Below are 15381 nucleotides of genomic sequence, written 5' to 3'. Positions count from 1 at the left end.
ATGTATTTTGGTGTATTTATAATTTTGTCTTCTGAGCACTACTGGTAATACCTCTAGACCTAATAACATGAAGGGAGTTATAAAAAGAATGTCTAAGTGGTTGGAGCTGTGACCTTGTATATCTGAATTATCAGAAGTTCCTAACACAAGAAGCAAGTGGAAAACAGAGCAACACTAAAACTCTCCAATTGTTAACTGATTAAGCCCTAAAATCCTAGTTAACGTACTAAAGATGTGTGCTCACTAGTTATCATCTTCTTGGCTGAAAACTGGCCCCAAGACCAGTGAAGGAAGGAAGTGAAGGAGATAACCAGAGGACACTGAAAAGTATGGCAGACTCCAGAGGGGTCAAGTCAGGCTGTGACCCTCAGATATACTTCTGGTCAAATCAAGTATGCAGCTCTATGCAGCAGATTGGTTTTTTCAACAAAGAGGAAATGGAATGCTTTTGCAAACCCTCTTCAGAGTTCACAGGCAGAGCCCTGTGCTGTGTACTGGGCTGCTTAGCAACTGGTGTTTCTGTGCACCGGTCAGGATCAGGTCAGCAAGGCCAGAGATTAAACTCATGGTGACTTTCCACTGCTTTGGCACTGGACAGGAATCTGTAAACTCTCTACGGTAATCAAAGCCAGCTTCTAAGAATGACTCTGTCCTTGAATTAACCAACGTAAACTAAAGATTAGATCCAGCCTTCTGATAGCAAGGGAAGCTAACTGAAAAGCTTTTTTCCTTACCTATGGCTAAGCAAACCCTTTTCTGGATTGGAAAAATTGCAGATTTTTTCTTTCTAAGAACAATTCATGCAATGGACTCTGCAGGAAAAAAAGAAAAAAACACTGGAAAAAGAAAAAGAAATAAAAGTCACAGAATCACAGAATGGCCAGGGTTGGAAGGGGACCTCAAGGATCATGAATCTCTAACCCCCTTGCCACAGGCAGGGCCACCAACCTCCACATTTAATACAAGACCTGGCTGCCCAGGGCTCCATCCAACCTGGCCTTGAACACTTCCAGGGACAGGGCATCCACAGCCTCTCTGGGCAGCTGTTCCAGCACCTCACCACTCACACAGTAAAGAATTTCCCCCTGACATCCAAACTAAATCTATCCTCCTTCAACTTAAAAACATTTCCCCTTGTCCTGCAGTTATCAACCCTTTCAAAGACTTGACTCCCCTCCTATTTGTAGGCTCCCTTTAGGTACTGAAAGGCTGCAATGAGGTCACCCCACAGCCGCCTGAACAAGCCCAGCTCCCTCAGCCTGTCCTCATAGGGGAGGTGCTCCAGACCCCTGATCATCTTCGTGGCCCTCCTCTGGACCCTCTCCAGCAGCTCTCTGTCTTTCTTGTACTGGGGGCTCCAGACCTGGACGCAGTATTCCAGATGGGGCCTCACAAGAGCAGAGTAGAGGGGAACAATCACCTCCCTGTCCCTGCTGGCCAACCCTCTTTTGATGGAGCCCAGGATACCATTTGCCTTCCGAGCCGCAAGAGCACACTGCTGGCTCATGTTAAGTTTTTCATCTGTCAAGACCCCCAGGTTCTTCTCCACAGGGCTGCTCTCAAGGACCGCTCCTTCCAGTCTGTATGGATGCCTGGGATTCCTCCAGCCCAAGTGCAAAACTCTGCACTTTGCTGTGTTGAACCTCATCAGGTTCACCCGGGCCCACCTTTCTAGCCTCTCGAGGTCCCTCTGAATGGCATCCATTCCTTCCTTCAAACGTGTCAACCGTACCACTCCGCTTGGTGTCGTCAGCAAACTTGCTGAGGGTGCACTCGATTCCGTCATCGATGTCATTGATAAAGATGTTACAGAGCACCGGTCCCAAGACAGACCCCTGGGGGACGCCGCTCGTTACCAGCCTCCACCTGGACATAGAGCCATTGATGACCACCCTTGGTCTGCGGCCTTTCAACCAGTTTCTTATCCACCAAGTGGTCCACCCATCAAACCCACATCCCTCCAATTTGGAGATAAGGATGTGGTGGGGGACCATGTCAAAGGCCTTGCTCAAGTCCAGGTAAATGACATCGGTCGCCTTTTCCTTGTCCACCGATGCCGTCACTCCATCATAGAAGGCCACCAGATTGGTCAAGCATGACCCTCCTCTGGTGAAGCCGTGCTGGCTGTCACGGATCACACGCCTTTTCCTCATGGCTTCCGCATTGGTGAGCAGCAGGTCCAGCAACGCTTCACCTCTGGTCAGTCTGTCCAATACCTGGACCAGAAAGTTATCATCAGCGCATTCCAGGGGCCTCCTGGACCTCTTGCAGCTCGTTGTGTGGTCTTTCCAAGAGATATGGAGATGGTTGAAGTCCCCCATCAGGACAAGAGCCCATGAGCACGAAGCCTCCGGCATCCAAAGCAAGAAAGCCTCGTCAACAGTCTCCTCTTGATCAGGGGTTGGTGCAAAGGATGCATGTGGGTTTGGTGCAAATGATGCACCTGTCACCAGCTGGCCTTTGTTAGAGCCATCCCTAATTCTAACCCACAGGCTCTCAACCTGATCCTGACTGTTTCTCAGAGGAAGCTCCTCGCAGTCTATCCACTCTTTGACATAGAGGGCAACTCCCCCACCCTTCCTGCCTAGCCTATCTCTCCTAAAGAGCCGATAGCCCTCAGTGGTGGTATTCCAGTTGCGGGAGTCATCCCACCATGTTTCCATGATAGCAACAAGGTCATAACTTTCTAAGCACATCACGGTTTCCAACTTGTCCTTCTTATTTCCCAGGCTGCGTGCGTTGGTAAAAAGGCACTTCAGCTGGGCTTTCCATCTCATCGCCTTTATAGAGGATCTAGGTTCCCCTAGAACAGCAGCATCCCCAAAACCCCACTGCCCCAGTCCATCCCTTTGTACTTCACTGTCATCACCCATCAGGTTTGGTACGAGCCCTTGAACGACCCACTCAAACCCATCGGCCCTGATTTTGCCCCCTTCCCCCTTCATACCTAGTTTAAAGACCTGTCAATGAGTCAAATTCAAATCAAAATCCAGTTAAACATTCCTACAGAAATAAAGACTAAAGCTCTGAGTAAGCTCAAATGTGTAAGAGAAACTTCATGTAATTATACACATGTAATGAGTAGATTACATTCATGGTAATTATATAAGTTCAAAGCCTCAGCAGTGCATAGGAAATTACAAAAAGGTTTATTTTTAGATGCTCAATACTGAAAATTTGTGGAGCACAAATCAAATCTGCAGTGCGTAAGAGACTCTCCTGCTTTGACCCACATAACTTTCCTCACTGGGCCTCAGACAGACCACCTCCTGGCACTGATGGCTACATGGAATTTTCTCTCTCACCAGATGCCTTATTTTACCTTACATTCTCCCTGCCAGAAAAAAAAACAGGAGTGGACAACTATAGCAGGGAGTACTGTTTTGTTGGGAGGTGGTGGGGAGGAGGGGAAAGTAAGTTGCTCATTTTTTATACCACACAGTCTCCTACCAGCAATTTTGCCTGAGGGGAAGCTCATTAGTTGCTATAGCACCTACTCTAATTGAGATACAGGAAGAGGTCTCAGGTATCACCCAGTACAGTTACTAATAGCTGTTAAAAGAGAGATGAGATGAGCAGAGCCTCACTCTCCTGTTGCAGACCACTGAGCCTGAATGGGTCTCCCAGACTCCTTCAGCACGCTTCTACCTGACTCCAAAACAATCTCTATGGGGAAGAAGGACAGATCATACCAGAAGTGTTGGTACTGCAATAGGCTGAAGAGGAGTATGAGTAAGGAATACAGAAGAAGGCAGGCTAAGATAACAAAATCTTCCTCCCTGGGACACTCCTGGACCACTGGCAGGAGAGTTCCCATAGCCTTTGTGAAGAAGGATTCCTCTCATAACTAACTGCCAGCTGGAACCAGTCCAGCTGCAATATAAAGCGAGGGCAGTGCTCTCTATCAAAGGGGGAGGTTGCTGCCCAGCCACAGAGATTCTTCCCTTTCTTAAGATTCACTCCCTGTCAGAAGTCAGACTTCTGAAAAGATTAACAAGACTGTCACAGTCTCATTATCTCTAAGAAGTGGAGGACCTGTGGCTTTGGAAATAGTCAAAGTAATGACAGAAAGAACAGGTAGGAACAACAAAACTTAGTAAGATAAAAGCATAGCCAATCTCTGAGTTCCATCACTCTTGATAATCATTTTAAATTGATAAAAAGTTTCATTAGCTTAGAAAATGCAGTGTTGCTTCCTTCATTCTGTTGAAAGAACTATTCAAAAGAAAAAAGAGTGTGGATGGAGAACATGCACACAAGGTACACTATCTTTCAAATTTTAATTGTTTGAAAGCAGTGGTCTACTTTTCCTGCTCCCTGCAGTGTGAGAGAGGACTACAGTAGTGGAACCTAAGCTTGACTTCTGACCAGTCTTTCCAGCTCTCACGCTACAAAGCAGGGTGTGAACTTGTATTTTCTGCTTATCTGCATCTCTGATTCTTTCTCCAACACAGAGTGGAGTACAGCCAAGGCCAGAATTTGACCTCTGGCAATTCAGAAAAATCCAGAGAAGTTCAGGAAAAATGAAAGTAACGGACAAGGCACTAGGAATCTACAGAAATGAAGATGATTAAAATTAGGGACAACTTTTGCTCACGAAGAAAGAGTTTGAGCCCCCACATATAACACAAATTGTATCTTAAGTATGAGAAAGCACAGTTCAAGCCATCCATTTGGGAATTTTGAAAAATTAAGGACATTAACAATCCTATCACAATAAAGTGTCTTTTGCAAATGTTTAAATAGTTAAGTTCACAGTTCTAGCTGCTGCCTATATTTTGTTAAGAAGAACATCTTTCTGTCTTTGCTGCAAGGCAGATTTATCAGGAGCAGATGACTTGAAGGGCCTCCAAGAGATAACAGGCATTTTATCAACACTGAGTGCATGACTCTTTATTGTAGAAGTTTTTTTTTGTTTGTTTGTTTTGTTTGTTTTTGTTTTTTTTGTTTTTGCCAAGCCCTCCAGATATCCCATTTGAGATGTGAAAGGTCTGGAAACTGCCATGGCCATTTCTGCTGTCTTTATTTTAGCTGTCCATAGAGAAATAACTACTGTGCCACATCTTACAAAAAGAAATCTAAACCTGCTCACATGACAATATTTATTTTGCACTCAAATATTGTTGAAATGCCAGAACTGAAATATTTGACTGCACTTTCTGCTCTTACACATGCTCCTGTATCGAAGTACTTGATACAAAAGGGAGATTATTTCAGCATGGTAACAATTGGGCATTAAACTTTTCTGATGCTCATGTAGTAAATTTGCAAGATATGCTCCAGCACAGAAAGAACCATGGAGTCCTACAAATATTTGCTACTTCCCATCCCCACAGTAGTCAGCAGAACAAGATTCACGTCTGAAAAAATTCCCTTTGTGAGAAGTTTTAATGTAATATGTTACTGTGTAAATGGAAGACCCTGTAATAGAACCAGGTATCCTGCTTTCACTCTGCCATGAGGAAGCTAACCTCTGGTAGTGTGGTAGACAGATAGGAATAAGGCTAAGTTATCACAGCTTAAATGAGATTCGTTGAATCTCATTATTATTTTATTGTTTGTTTTTTTTTTTTTCCAGTCTCTCACTGTTTATACTGAAATTAAAAAGTATCCACACAGCACACAACCCATGAAAGTAAACTGAAGAAATACTAAAGGTGTAAGAAAAAGGATTTGCATACTCTTTCAAGTAGAATGAAATACTCTGCCTTCCTGCAATTTCACATTTTCACAAAAAATGGCACAGGAATGATCATGAGATACAACAAAGTGTAATTTGCTTTCACCTCCACTATTCATATTGCTTACCTTCATTAACTGCATGAGGCTTAATAATGCAACAAGTAGAGTTTGTGAATTTTGCACTGTTGGCTGGTCCACGACCTCCACTGGAGGGAAAGAACAACTCCAGCTCCTGAAAACAATTGCAGTTGAATTGACTTTAGTTTTATCTGACTGCATGCGTGAGCTTTCATCGTAAATAACAACATCCGAAGGACTCATAGTCACAGAAAATTACTGATTTTTGTGCTACAAATACTTCTCCCTAACAATATCCTACATATCTTTCCAACCCCAGCAACATTGCTACATAAAAACATCATTTCAATATTTGTAATTTTTTTTCCCTTTCTGCTTCCACAATACGATCTATTTCCATTCAGAACACTCAAAGTGCTGCTGCCACAATCATTTGGCAGAGGAAGCATTCCCAGATTTCTAAATTTTCTTTCCTCAGTATTCTTCCCAGGTCTACTCCCATACGTACATTTTAGCTTCCCTCTTTTCCTCCAGTTAAGCAATAACACAATGAGCATCCAGTTTTTCCCTATACAAAACCGATCTCCATCCCACCCGTTTACAACTATTTTTTTCCTTTTGCATTAAACAATCTTCACCTAAAATTGTTGGCTCCACACTCATGACTTATGGACTCTTATCCCTCCTTTTTTTTCCCCCCAGTCTTCATGGATGGAAAATGAACTCAATTACACCGATTTCTGAGAAGAATCAAAAGTACCTCTTTGTTTCCCATTACCTCCTTTCCTCCTGCCATCATTATTTGGTCTTAGACTACAGTGAGCTTGACACCCAAGCTTCTTTCCTCAATGATTTTTTTTTTTTTTTTTTTTTAACTGTTCACTGCCAGCTTCATGCTTTTTCCATACCATTTATTCACATAGCTTATACAATCTGCCAATAAACATTAGTCAAATGCTCAAAGCACAGATTCCATTTAAGACCTACTGGTCAAATTAAGTAAGAGAATTGATGAATTTCTATTTAAGGGAAATAATAATATCCTGGAGATACTACTACCAAATCCATCTAATTTTTTCATGTGTAACACTGAGAGCGCTGAAGGCCATTTCCTGGGATTGTCTCATTTAATTTACTAGCTCAATTCAGATGGAATAAACTTAACTTTTTCTCAATCTTCTCCTCATGTTTCTCTGGCAATCCCGACTTGAACAATTACAGTTTTCACTCATGGATCTTTCAACAGGAAGGAAGGTGAAGCGTTTTTGTTTTCTGTTGTTGTTGTGTTTTGTTTGGGTTTTTTTCCTAGCAAGCAATGCCCATTTTGAGTGCCCATAAGAGTTAGTTTCCTGCATCCTTATTCTGGTGACATGCTGCATCCCTCAGCAACCTTGTCCCATTCTGTTAACTAACGTTCAGTAAAGCAGCAGCAGGAAAAAGACAGCAAAATACTTAAAAACATCTAACACTTTCTTTGGTCCATTAAATGTCAGAAGAGAAAAGTATCTAAATAATGCTGAAGACTAGGATAATGAAATGCCAAACAAAATCCAAGTGATGCCTTAAAAAGAAAATATTTTTTATTTATACCTAATATGGAAAAAGAAAAAAAATGTCCTGCAGAAAGGGAAATAACTTCAAAGTACACCGGGGGCCTACTTTCATTTGTCATTGCAATGTTCTACTCTAACTGCTCAGTGTACAATACATCCAATAGATTTAGTTGGGATTTCGGTTTTCTTTCAGAAGATTTCATTTAAGTCTCTCTATTTTCTATTTCTTTTCAGGAAAGCTTCTGCAAACCAACTAGTTTCCATGGCAGCTGCTATACAAGCATATAGTGCTGCATCTACTATGTTAAAATACGTAGAGGCCTATTAAATTCACAATTTCAGTTGTCTTATCAGAGATTGGTATCAGTAACACCGCAAGGATGCCATCATCTGCAAAAGTTCAGCAATATAATAATTTCAGTCATAAAAATACCACAGATGAGCAGGGCCTTCAAACTGTTGAAATGTAAAAAAGAACTACAAACTTAACTCAAAGCACATAGTTAAATTTCCAACCAGAATCTTATCCTAATAGATACCGTCTCTTACACTCTCATGTGAAAAGCCGGCACAGCTGTCACTGAGGCACACAGAAACTGTTGTGCACAATGGGAGCAGAGTTTTTATACTTTTTAGACTGATCAAAACGTCCAAGACTTCAATTTATGACAAATATAAACAAGATTCCTGTTTCCAGACAGTTTATTCTTCCATGCTAAAAAAGAGTAACATAGAATATCTATTCATTCAGAACTCAAATGGGAAAAAAAGAAATGAGGAATTCCTGACCAGCTGTGTTATCAAATTGAATTAATAAGAAAATTAGTTAAGAAACAAAGTCAAAAACTTACTCGAGCAGCTGAGGCAACTGAATCTGGGCCATGAGCTGCATTTCTTATGCCATCATGTCCAAAGTTTGCTCTAATGCTGTCTGGTTCATCAGTTCGAGCCACTACAGAATTTGCAGGCCCCAGTAATGTTTTCCATTTACAAACTGCATCATCCCGTAAGATTTCCATAGCAACAACAGGACCACTTGTTATAAACTGGAGAAGTTCACTGCAAAATGGAAACAGCATATGGTGATCCACGCTGTAAATTAAAGCCAACGAAAATACATGACCCAGTAGAGAGGCTCAGAACTCAACTCAGCAAAACCCTGAGCAACCTAACCTAACTTAGTAGCTCTGCTTTGAGAAAGATTTTTCTTCTCATTGATTTGAAATTATTTATTTGTTTCTAAATTTGAGAAAATTCCTGTATAGAAGATGTAGTGAATAAGACTGGAGAAGGGAAGACCAAGCAAGCGTGGACTAAAGCTTAAGGTTCATCAGATAACTGTCATTAGTGTAGATAAACATCTGTGAAATAACACCACAGGCAAAACTCTTGCTTTTTATCGACATATTCAAACATAATTACTCAGCAAAAAAAAAAGGGAGCTCTGGATCTTCTGATCTCCATCATGGTCAGATATAGCCTGCACTCATGTCTCACTGAAGGGCTTGAGTTTGGACCCACAATAAATCAGTTGCTTTTGCAGAACAATAAACACGCACGTCAAGCTAAAAATGATGTACCTACTTATAAAAAGGTTTTGATTGATGATCTATGTAGAAATCAACTGCTTCTTTTCTGGAAGAGTAAAAGATATAGGTTTATATATATATACACACAGGGTATATGTATATATATATTTATATGTACATATGTATATACACTCATACATATATATAAACCCTGAGAACACAAACTATCATTCACCAACATTCTTCTATAGATAATGCCTTCCCAAGTTGGAAAATTTATGGGGCATTCATACCCAGTAAAAGAAACTACAAAGATCACTCCAGAAGTAATGCCTCCTATTTATTTCCATGGAAACTACAATAGATACAAAGAGTACAATAACACTATTTGATACAGAGAAATCTCATCTACAAATAGTATTTTTCAACAGTTACTTCCATTAGCTGTGCATTTTCACCAATGATGAACCAGAGCCTGCATGCCACTCTTCTCAAAATCTGCACCAGCGGAGGTGACCCACTATTGCTGTCAGTGTTGAAATGCACCACCCACTGTCTCACAGTGCCCACATTCACTGTTTGATCTCCAGAAATGTTCAGTGAGCAATAGTGAATGTCAATGGGTACAATTCTTTCCACACGGAGGAATTCAGTGACACACCTTTGCTTCATCTGTATTCCCATGTCAGATGCCACTTTATCAGGCTGCCCCTCTGCTGCCATCTGTCACACAGCAACAATATGTAGGGGAATACTGGTGTGAAGGTTCAGTCTCCACCACCATCTCATATAGTAAAACAGCAGGTACTACTTTTGGAGCAGCACTCTTACATTTTAACTTTGTCATATTTAGCATGGTTAGAGGTGTAATTGACTCCTCTTTACAATCCTGATCTGGGAAGGAAGTCATCACTAAAACCTTTAACTACTATTTTCAAAGTCACTAATGGGCTCCATATTCTTAGGTTGGGAAACATACATGGCAGAAACACCCTCTTCACAAGCTACTCACTGTTACATTGCTTTGATCTTTCAGTTCAATTTGAGTGTGTATGTTGGGTAATGAAGTCTGGTTTTAAAGCATAAATAAACAATTTATCTGCTTCAGTGAAACCTATTTCCTTATTGAGGCTAGTGTTTGATGACAGTGAACACCAGCATATTGCATAATCTGGTTTCTACTCCGTATCCACAAATGTTACAATTCAAATAGGGAGCACAACCCCTCCAGATTAGAGCATGCTTTTTCATACGCTTTTCCCTTCGATAACTGAGTTTGGTCATGCACTTCCCTCAGGGAAAACTCCAGTTACTACACACTGTCTTTTCCCATAGCAAGGGATTTCCATGAGGAGGGCTCAGTACTTTGTCAGGTAAACAAAGGCCAGCAAGCACACAAAGTGTATCTGTACTGCAGCTGTTATTTAGTCACAGTACCTAAGTACAAAGATAGCACAACAGATGCTGCAGGCTAAATGCCAGAATATTCATCACTAACACAGGATGATGGCCATCCCCAAGCTCTGCACTGCCACAGCCATGCTTCTAGTAGCACTGTGCTCAGTTTCAGGGTCCACAGTGCAGACCCTCCTTCCATCCACCTGTGAAGCATCACTCTTTGACTTTTCACCTTGCCACTTCCTGAGCTAGACAGCCCACCCTCCTCCCTCCTTTTTCTCAAACGGCTCCTCATGCAAACTCTTGCTACCTTCACTGCTTTTTCTGCATGACAACAGCTAGAAGAATCCATGAGAGTTTTCAAGTTTAGCCGTTATCTCACAACTGCAACTTCAGAACTCCAGTTCAGAAGTGCAGATTTGGTCCTAGCTTGTTTTCAAATCCCAGTGTGTACCATGTTCTGAAGCTGGAATCTGTGGAGATGGATAAGTTCTTCAAGTAGACTAGCAGCTGAAAGCAAGCAATAATGCTGATTCCCCAGTCTGTGTACAAAGCTCATAATCAAAGCAGAGATGCACAGAAACTGTAAGATCCCCATCTGAAAAATTGTTTCTGTAGGCAAAAAACGTCTCCTGAAATTTTCTGGTCTCCACAGTTTCGCTCACTTTAAGCAGCTCCCTTTACTGAAAGACACTACCTGAATATATTTCAAATATGCTGCAAGTCTGAACCAAGTCACAGTAACTGTCATCTGCAATGCAACTTTTCACATCTCTCTTTCTTCATTTGCAGTCCAGACTTAGGCCTGATATTGCCAGAGGCAAGAAACAACCTCAAGAAGTACCTAAAGATAATTTAATTTCCCTGACAATGACAAAGATTTTAACAGTCACAAATTTCTTCTTTGGGGAATCAAAACGGCTGCCTGCCTACTGGAACTGAACAGTTCCTGGTTCATTGCTTTAAAAACAATGCTAGCCACAGGAATACTTGCACTCTCAAGCTCCAAGTAAGTTTTTGCTTACAATTCACTATTTCATCAGAACATCCCCTGCTGAAACTAATTCACCAAATAACTTTGCAAGAAATACAAAACTATGGTTGTGCTGTACAACTTAGCTCCTTTTTCCATTTCATTTCTCGTTACTGTTCTGCTTTTAAAGAAAGGAAAATAGTGTTCACCAGGAAATAACAGACTCAACTTATGTCTGATTAACTTAAGAGTCTAGATAGCTGACCTATCAAAGCAGATATCTGTCCTCACTTTTCTATCTTGGTTACAGTTTCTTTGTGTTTTGTTTTTTTTTTTTTTACAGAGGGCATAAACCAAGTTAACAGGGATTGCCAGATGAATGTCAGTAATATTTTCTTTACTGAAAGCAACAGATGACGATGCTTGTTTGAGCAAGTATGCCAGATCTAGTAGAAGATTTTGGCAAGGCCACAGTTCCAGCATTTTAAAATGGCAATAGCAAGAAACAGTGTATATGTTATGCAGAGAAACTACAAATACTCATACATCATTTAACTAGATTTAGTACTGAGGCTCAATTTTACACTTAATAATCGTTTTCGATTTTAAAAGACAAGCAGGGAGTTTTATTAGGCAGTAGGCAATAAAAATTTAATTCTCAATTTCCATTTCCTTCAAGTCACACGACTTGGCTCAATAGTTCTCCAAGTTCACTGACACTGAAATAAAGAACTACTCAACACTTGAGAATCAAATATCTCAGACTGCAGGAAAGCAAGCCAAAAAAAAACTGCTGGCTTGAAAAACACTGAATTGTAAACCAGCATTGCAAACCTGACTAAACTCATGAACTGGAGTTGTTTGAGAGAGCATCTGGGACCAGTCTCATCAAACACTGCAGCAAGTGAACACAGAAATAAGAGGAGGTATTCACTTTTTCTTTTTTTAATTAGTACTTCAGAAAGCCAAAAAGAATTTTGAGGTAGGATAAAATTGACCTCACAGAGAAATCACAAGGACCCATGAAAATTGTACTATTTCATATGGATAGCTTTTCTTGTCAAAAAGATGCTGCATATCAACAGGCTTGGCAATGCAGCAACTGAGAAATACCATAATAATCTTGGAAAACTCTTCTAGGGTAAATTAATCATCTTTATGGGAAAGCATTTTGCAGAGGAAAGTATAATCTTATGGTTGAATGAGACAGGTGGAGAGCAGCAAACGGTGCGGTGGGGAATCGGGGGGGGACATTTAGGAAGATGCACCTGTTCAACCCTGCAATGAGATCAAAAGATCACCTGCCTTGCTTGGGTTGCCTAGTTATTAAAAAGCAAACAAGTTCTGGCTTTGGGAGCACAAATTAAGACAATGGATTTACAGAGAGCGAAGAAACCAAGTACTTATAAGACAACTGTGTAATAATCTGCAATGTGGCTTTCATCAGGAAGTGACAAGGTGAGCACATACAGAGAAGTCATTGGTGAACACTACAGAATTGCTGAAGTAATGCTAGTCACCTTGAATTCACACATAAATTCTTTATTTAATCACCCATACTCATTTGCACAAAGCTTTGTAATACTTAATCTTCTACATGTATTTAGAAACCTACACATTGTTATGAAACAGATGAGTCTTCTCTTTATTACTCACTGGAATGGATTTAATGTGTAGAACAACATGGGATAAACTTCAGAGAATGGCCTGAACTGCACGAATAGTACATACAATAGAGCTGACCTTATAATTTCTTACCTTGAAAGCAACATCATTTTGGCCTTAGTTATTGTAAATCCTGCATTAATAATGATATCTACTAGTTCTCCAATCTTGGGTGTTGCATCAGGTTTAATCAAAGCCAATGTTCTGAAAGAAAAGGGAGAGAGATACAGCCAACATTACTTTTCTTAAAGAATCTAGTGTGCATATTGAGTTTATACTCGGATGGAAAAGCACCACAGAAAGACATTCTGCCACAGTCAAGCATTCTAGTCCCACTGTCTCACCAATTTCTATGCTGTTCTTGAATGTCTGTGCAAGGCATTACTCTGACAAGAATAAGCTTTGCTTAATACAATTTCCTCAGCTTTCTAAGCCAAGCCAGCCCATAGTGTTCCATTGGTCGCTATTTACCAGCTTCTTCCCTCACTCTGAAAGCAAATAATCTGATCACTTCTTAAAGCAGTGTGTACCTCTACCCACAGTAACGGCTACCTTTCCTAACCCAAACTCACAGCAACTGTTCACAGCCTGCTCCTGAAGTCTGGTTCTTCTCTTTCACACATTAAATTCCTTGTATTCTCAACACTTGCCTATTTCCTGATATTCTCAAACTGATATTCTTCCCACAGAATCCATCCAATTTAAAACCTACATTGCTTTTTAAGTAGTTCTGTCTGTGAGATTTTATTCAGTGATTTCAGTTTCAAAGATTCAAGAACAATAACCTCATAGTTGCACAACTGTGCCTTTAACAAGACAGAAAGGAACACTATACTGGAGCACGAAAGCTATGAGGAATATTCAGTCAGAAAGAAGTATGAGACACACATTAGATTTTTTGAAGCACATCACTCATGCTGTAAAGGTAGCTAGTTTCTCTATGCTCCTCATTCCCTGCTTTGAGTTAGAACATAAGTCATTTGTTTCCTTCTCCTTCCCTACACTCTTCCCTTACGTAATCATTACATACATAAAAATCAAGCTGATCAACAACTGTATTTAGAAATATTACTTAAAAACATGCCTCTCCCATGAAAATCAAAGTGAAATTACTATTTTATTATTACTTTAAAAGTTTAGGAGGCCCCAGTGACAAGAGGGCCTAATTTTCCTTCATACAGTACAAACGGTATATGGTTTGTGTGCCACGGTAGCTGATGCTGATAATGGACACAATAAAATGTTGGGAGATAAGATATTAGTTACTGACTGACACCTGTATTCTAAGAGAGACCAATAAAAAAAATCTCAGTGCTCTCCCCCACATTTTTGTTTCCAAGTACATCCTATCTTTTCAACAATTATCTTTTTATACTGTACATCCCCAAGGCCAGGACAGTTTTATTAGTGTGCTTTGCATCAGACCAAGTACACCAAGCACTAAACATATTATTAATCAAAAGTAACAAGCAAAGAAGAAGGTCTGTAAAATGGCATTTTCTATTTGCATTCATCTTGTGGTGAGTCAGCTTCAAATGTGCTCAGCTTACAAATCAACAGATGATTTATTCAACCCTGTATCTCTGAAACTGTGTCTCTGACAATCCAGAAGAGCTCTTTCCATCTTTTTACGCTGTTTCTAATAACGAAGGCCACTCAACATAGATTTTTTTAATGCAGCGCCTCCATAAATGACAGGTAAATAACTGCAAATTTCCCCTTTTATTTAGCAGCATAAAAATGAAAAGCATGAAAAGCAACCCTTAGGTTTGCAGCAGTATATTCCAACGAGAGCAAATATGTGAGGATACAGGAGATGGATGAACTTCCACTAACTTTATTACCTTACCTTAAGCAACCAGAGATTGCCAGATGCTTTGGGAATGAACAGGCTATCTATTTTTACAGCAAACAGAAAGGAAGAGAGGTGTCAGAGCAGGAAACATAAAGAACGAAATTTGAATGCATGCAATATTGCACGTGAAATTAAGAGAGAGACATAGATGACCTTCAGTGCTCAGATACCAACAAGATTTCCGCAAGCATCAGAAGGCTTACATACGCACATCAGCACAGGCCCAAATCCGTCAGGAAACATAACACAGAAACACTTGTGGACTAAAGGTGGAGGCAGGCAATTATAAGAAATTGCATTAGAGTAGTCAGCTGAGCCTGTGCTTCAGTACATTGACCAAAACGATTTAACCCTGTCTTCAGGCCAGGGAAGGCTGACCTCAAGGAAAGCGTGCTAGCATAATTCATATGGTCCATAGCCTGACCAACGTCTTTCCCAAGGACTTAATAGCTCCAATTCATTTTGTGATATTATTTATCATATGACAGGATGTGTCCTGTGCATCAAGGCACATGAAGGTGAGCAGTTGTGTGCTAGGCCAATGACAAGCATACCTTCACATAATGCATGATGTACACCCTGCCTCCAGAAACACTCAACTTTCTCATTTACCATGATTACCAAGGATCAAATCACTGAATAAAGTCT

At 40.5% G+C, this 15381-nt stretch overlaps 1 protein-coding gene across 10 annotated transcripts in view; it reads right to left on the bottom strand.

Moving 5' to 3' along the window:
- NME7 (NME/NM23 family member 7) overlaps nucleotides 1-15381 on the bottom strand; it is a 92516-nt gene that overhangs the window by 53007 nt on the left and 24128 nt on the right. For all 10 annotated transcript variants that reach the window (XR_004169754.2, XR_004169756.2, XM_031613201.2 and 7 more), the window contains 4 exons: nucleotides 12972-13082; nucleotides 8898-8948; nucleotides 8165-8372; nucleotides 5809-5914 (listed from right to left, as the gene is read on the bottom strand). Coding sequence is in view for 8 of the 10 variants with exons in the window: in XM_031613201.2 (XP_031469061.1) it covers nucleotides 5809-5914; nucleotides 8165-8372; nucleotides 8898-8948; nucleotides 12972-13082 (476 nt within the window). In the remaining 2 variants the exon portion in view is untranslated. The remainder of the gene's footprint in view (nucleotides 1-5808; nucleotides 5915-8164; nucleotides 8373-8897; nucleotides 8949-12971; nucleotides 13083-15381) is intronic.

This window comes from Phasianus colchicus, chromosome 1, assembly GCF_987193195.1.
Source record: "Phasianus colchicus chromosome 1, bPhaCol1.hap1.1, whole genome shotgun sequence".
NCBI lineage: Eukaryota > Metazoa > Chordata > Aves > Galliformes > Phasianidae > Phasianus > Phasianus colchicus.
This window is presented reverse-complemented; position numbering and strand designations above follow the sequence as displayed.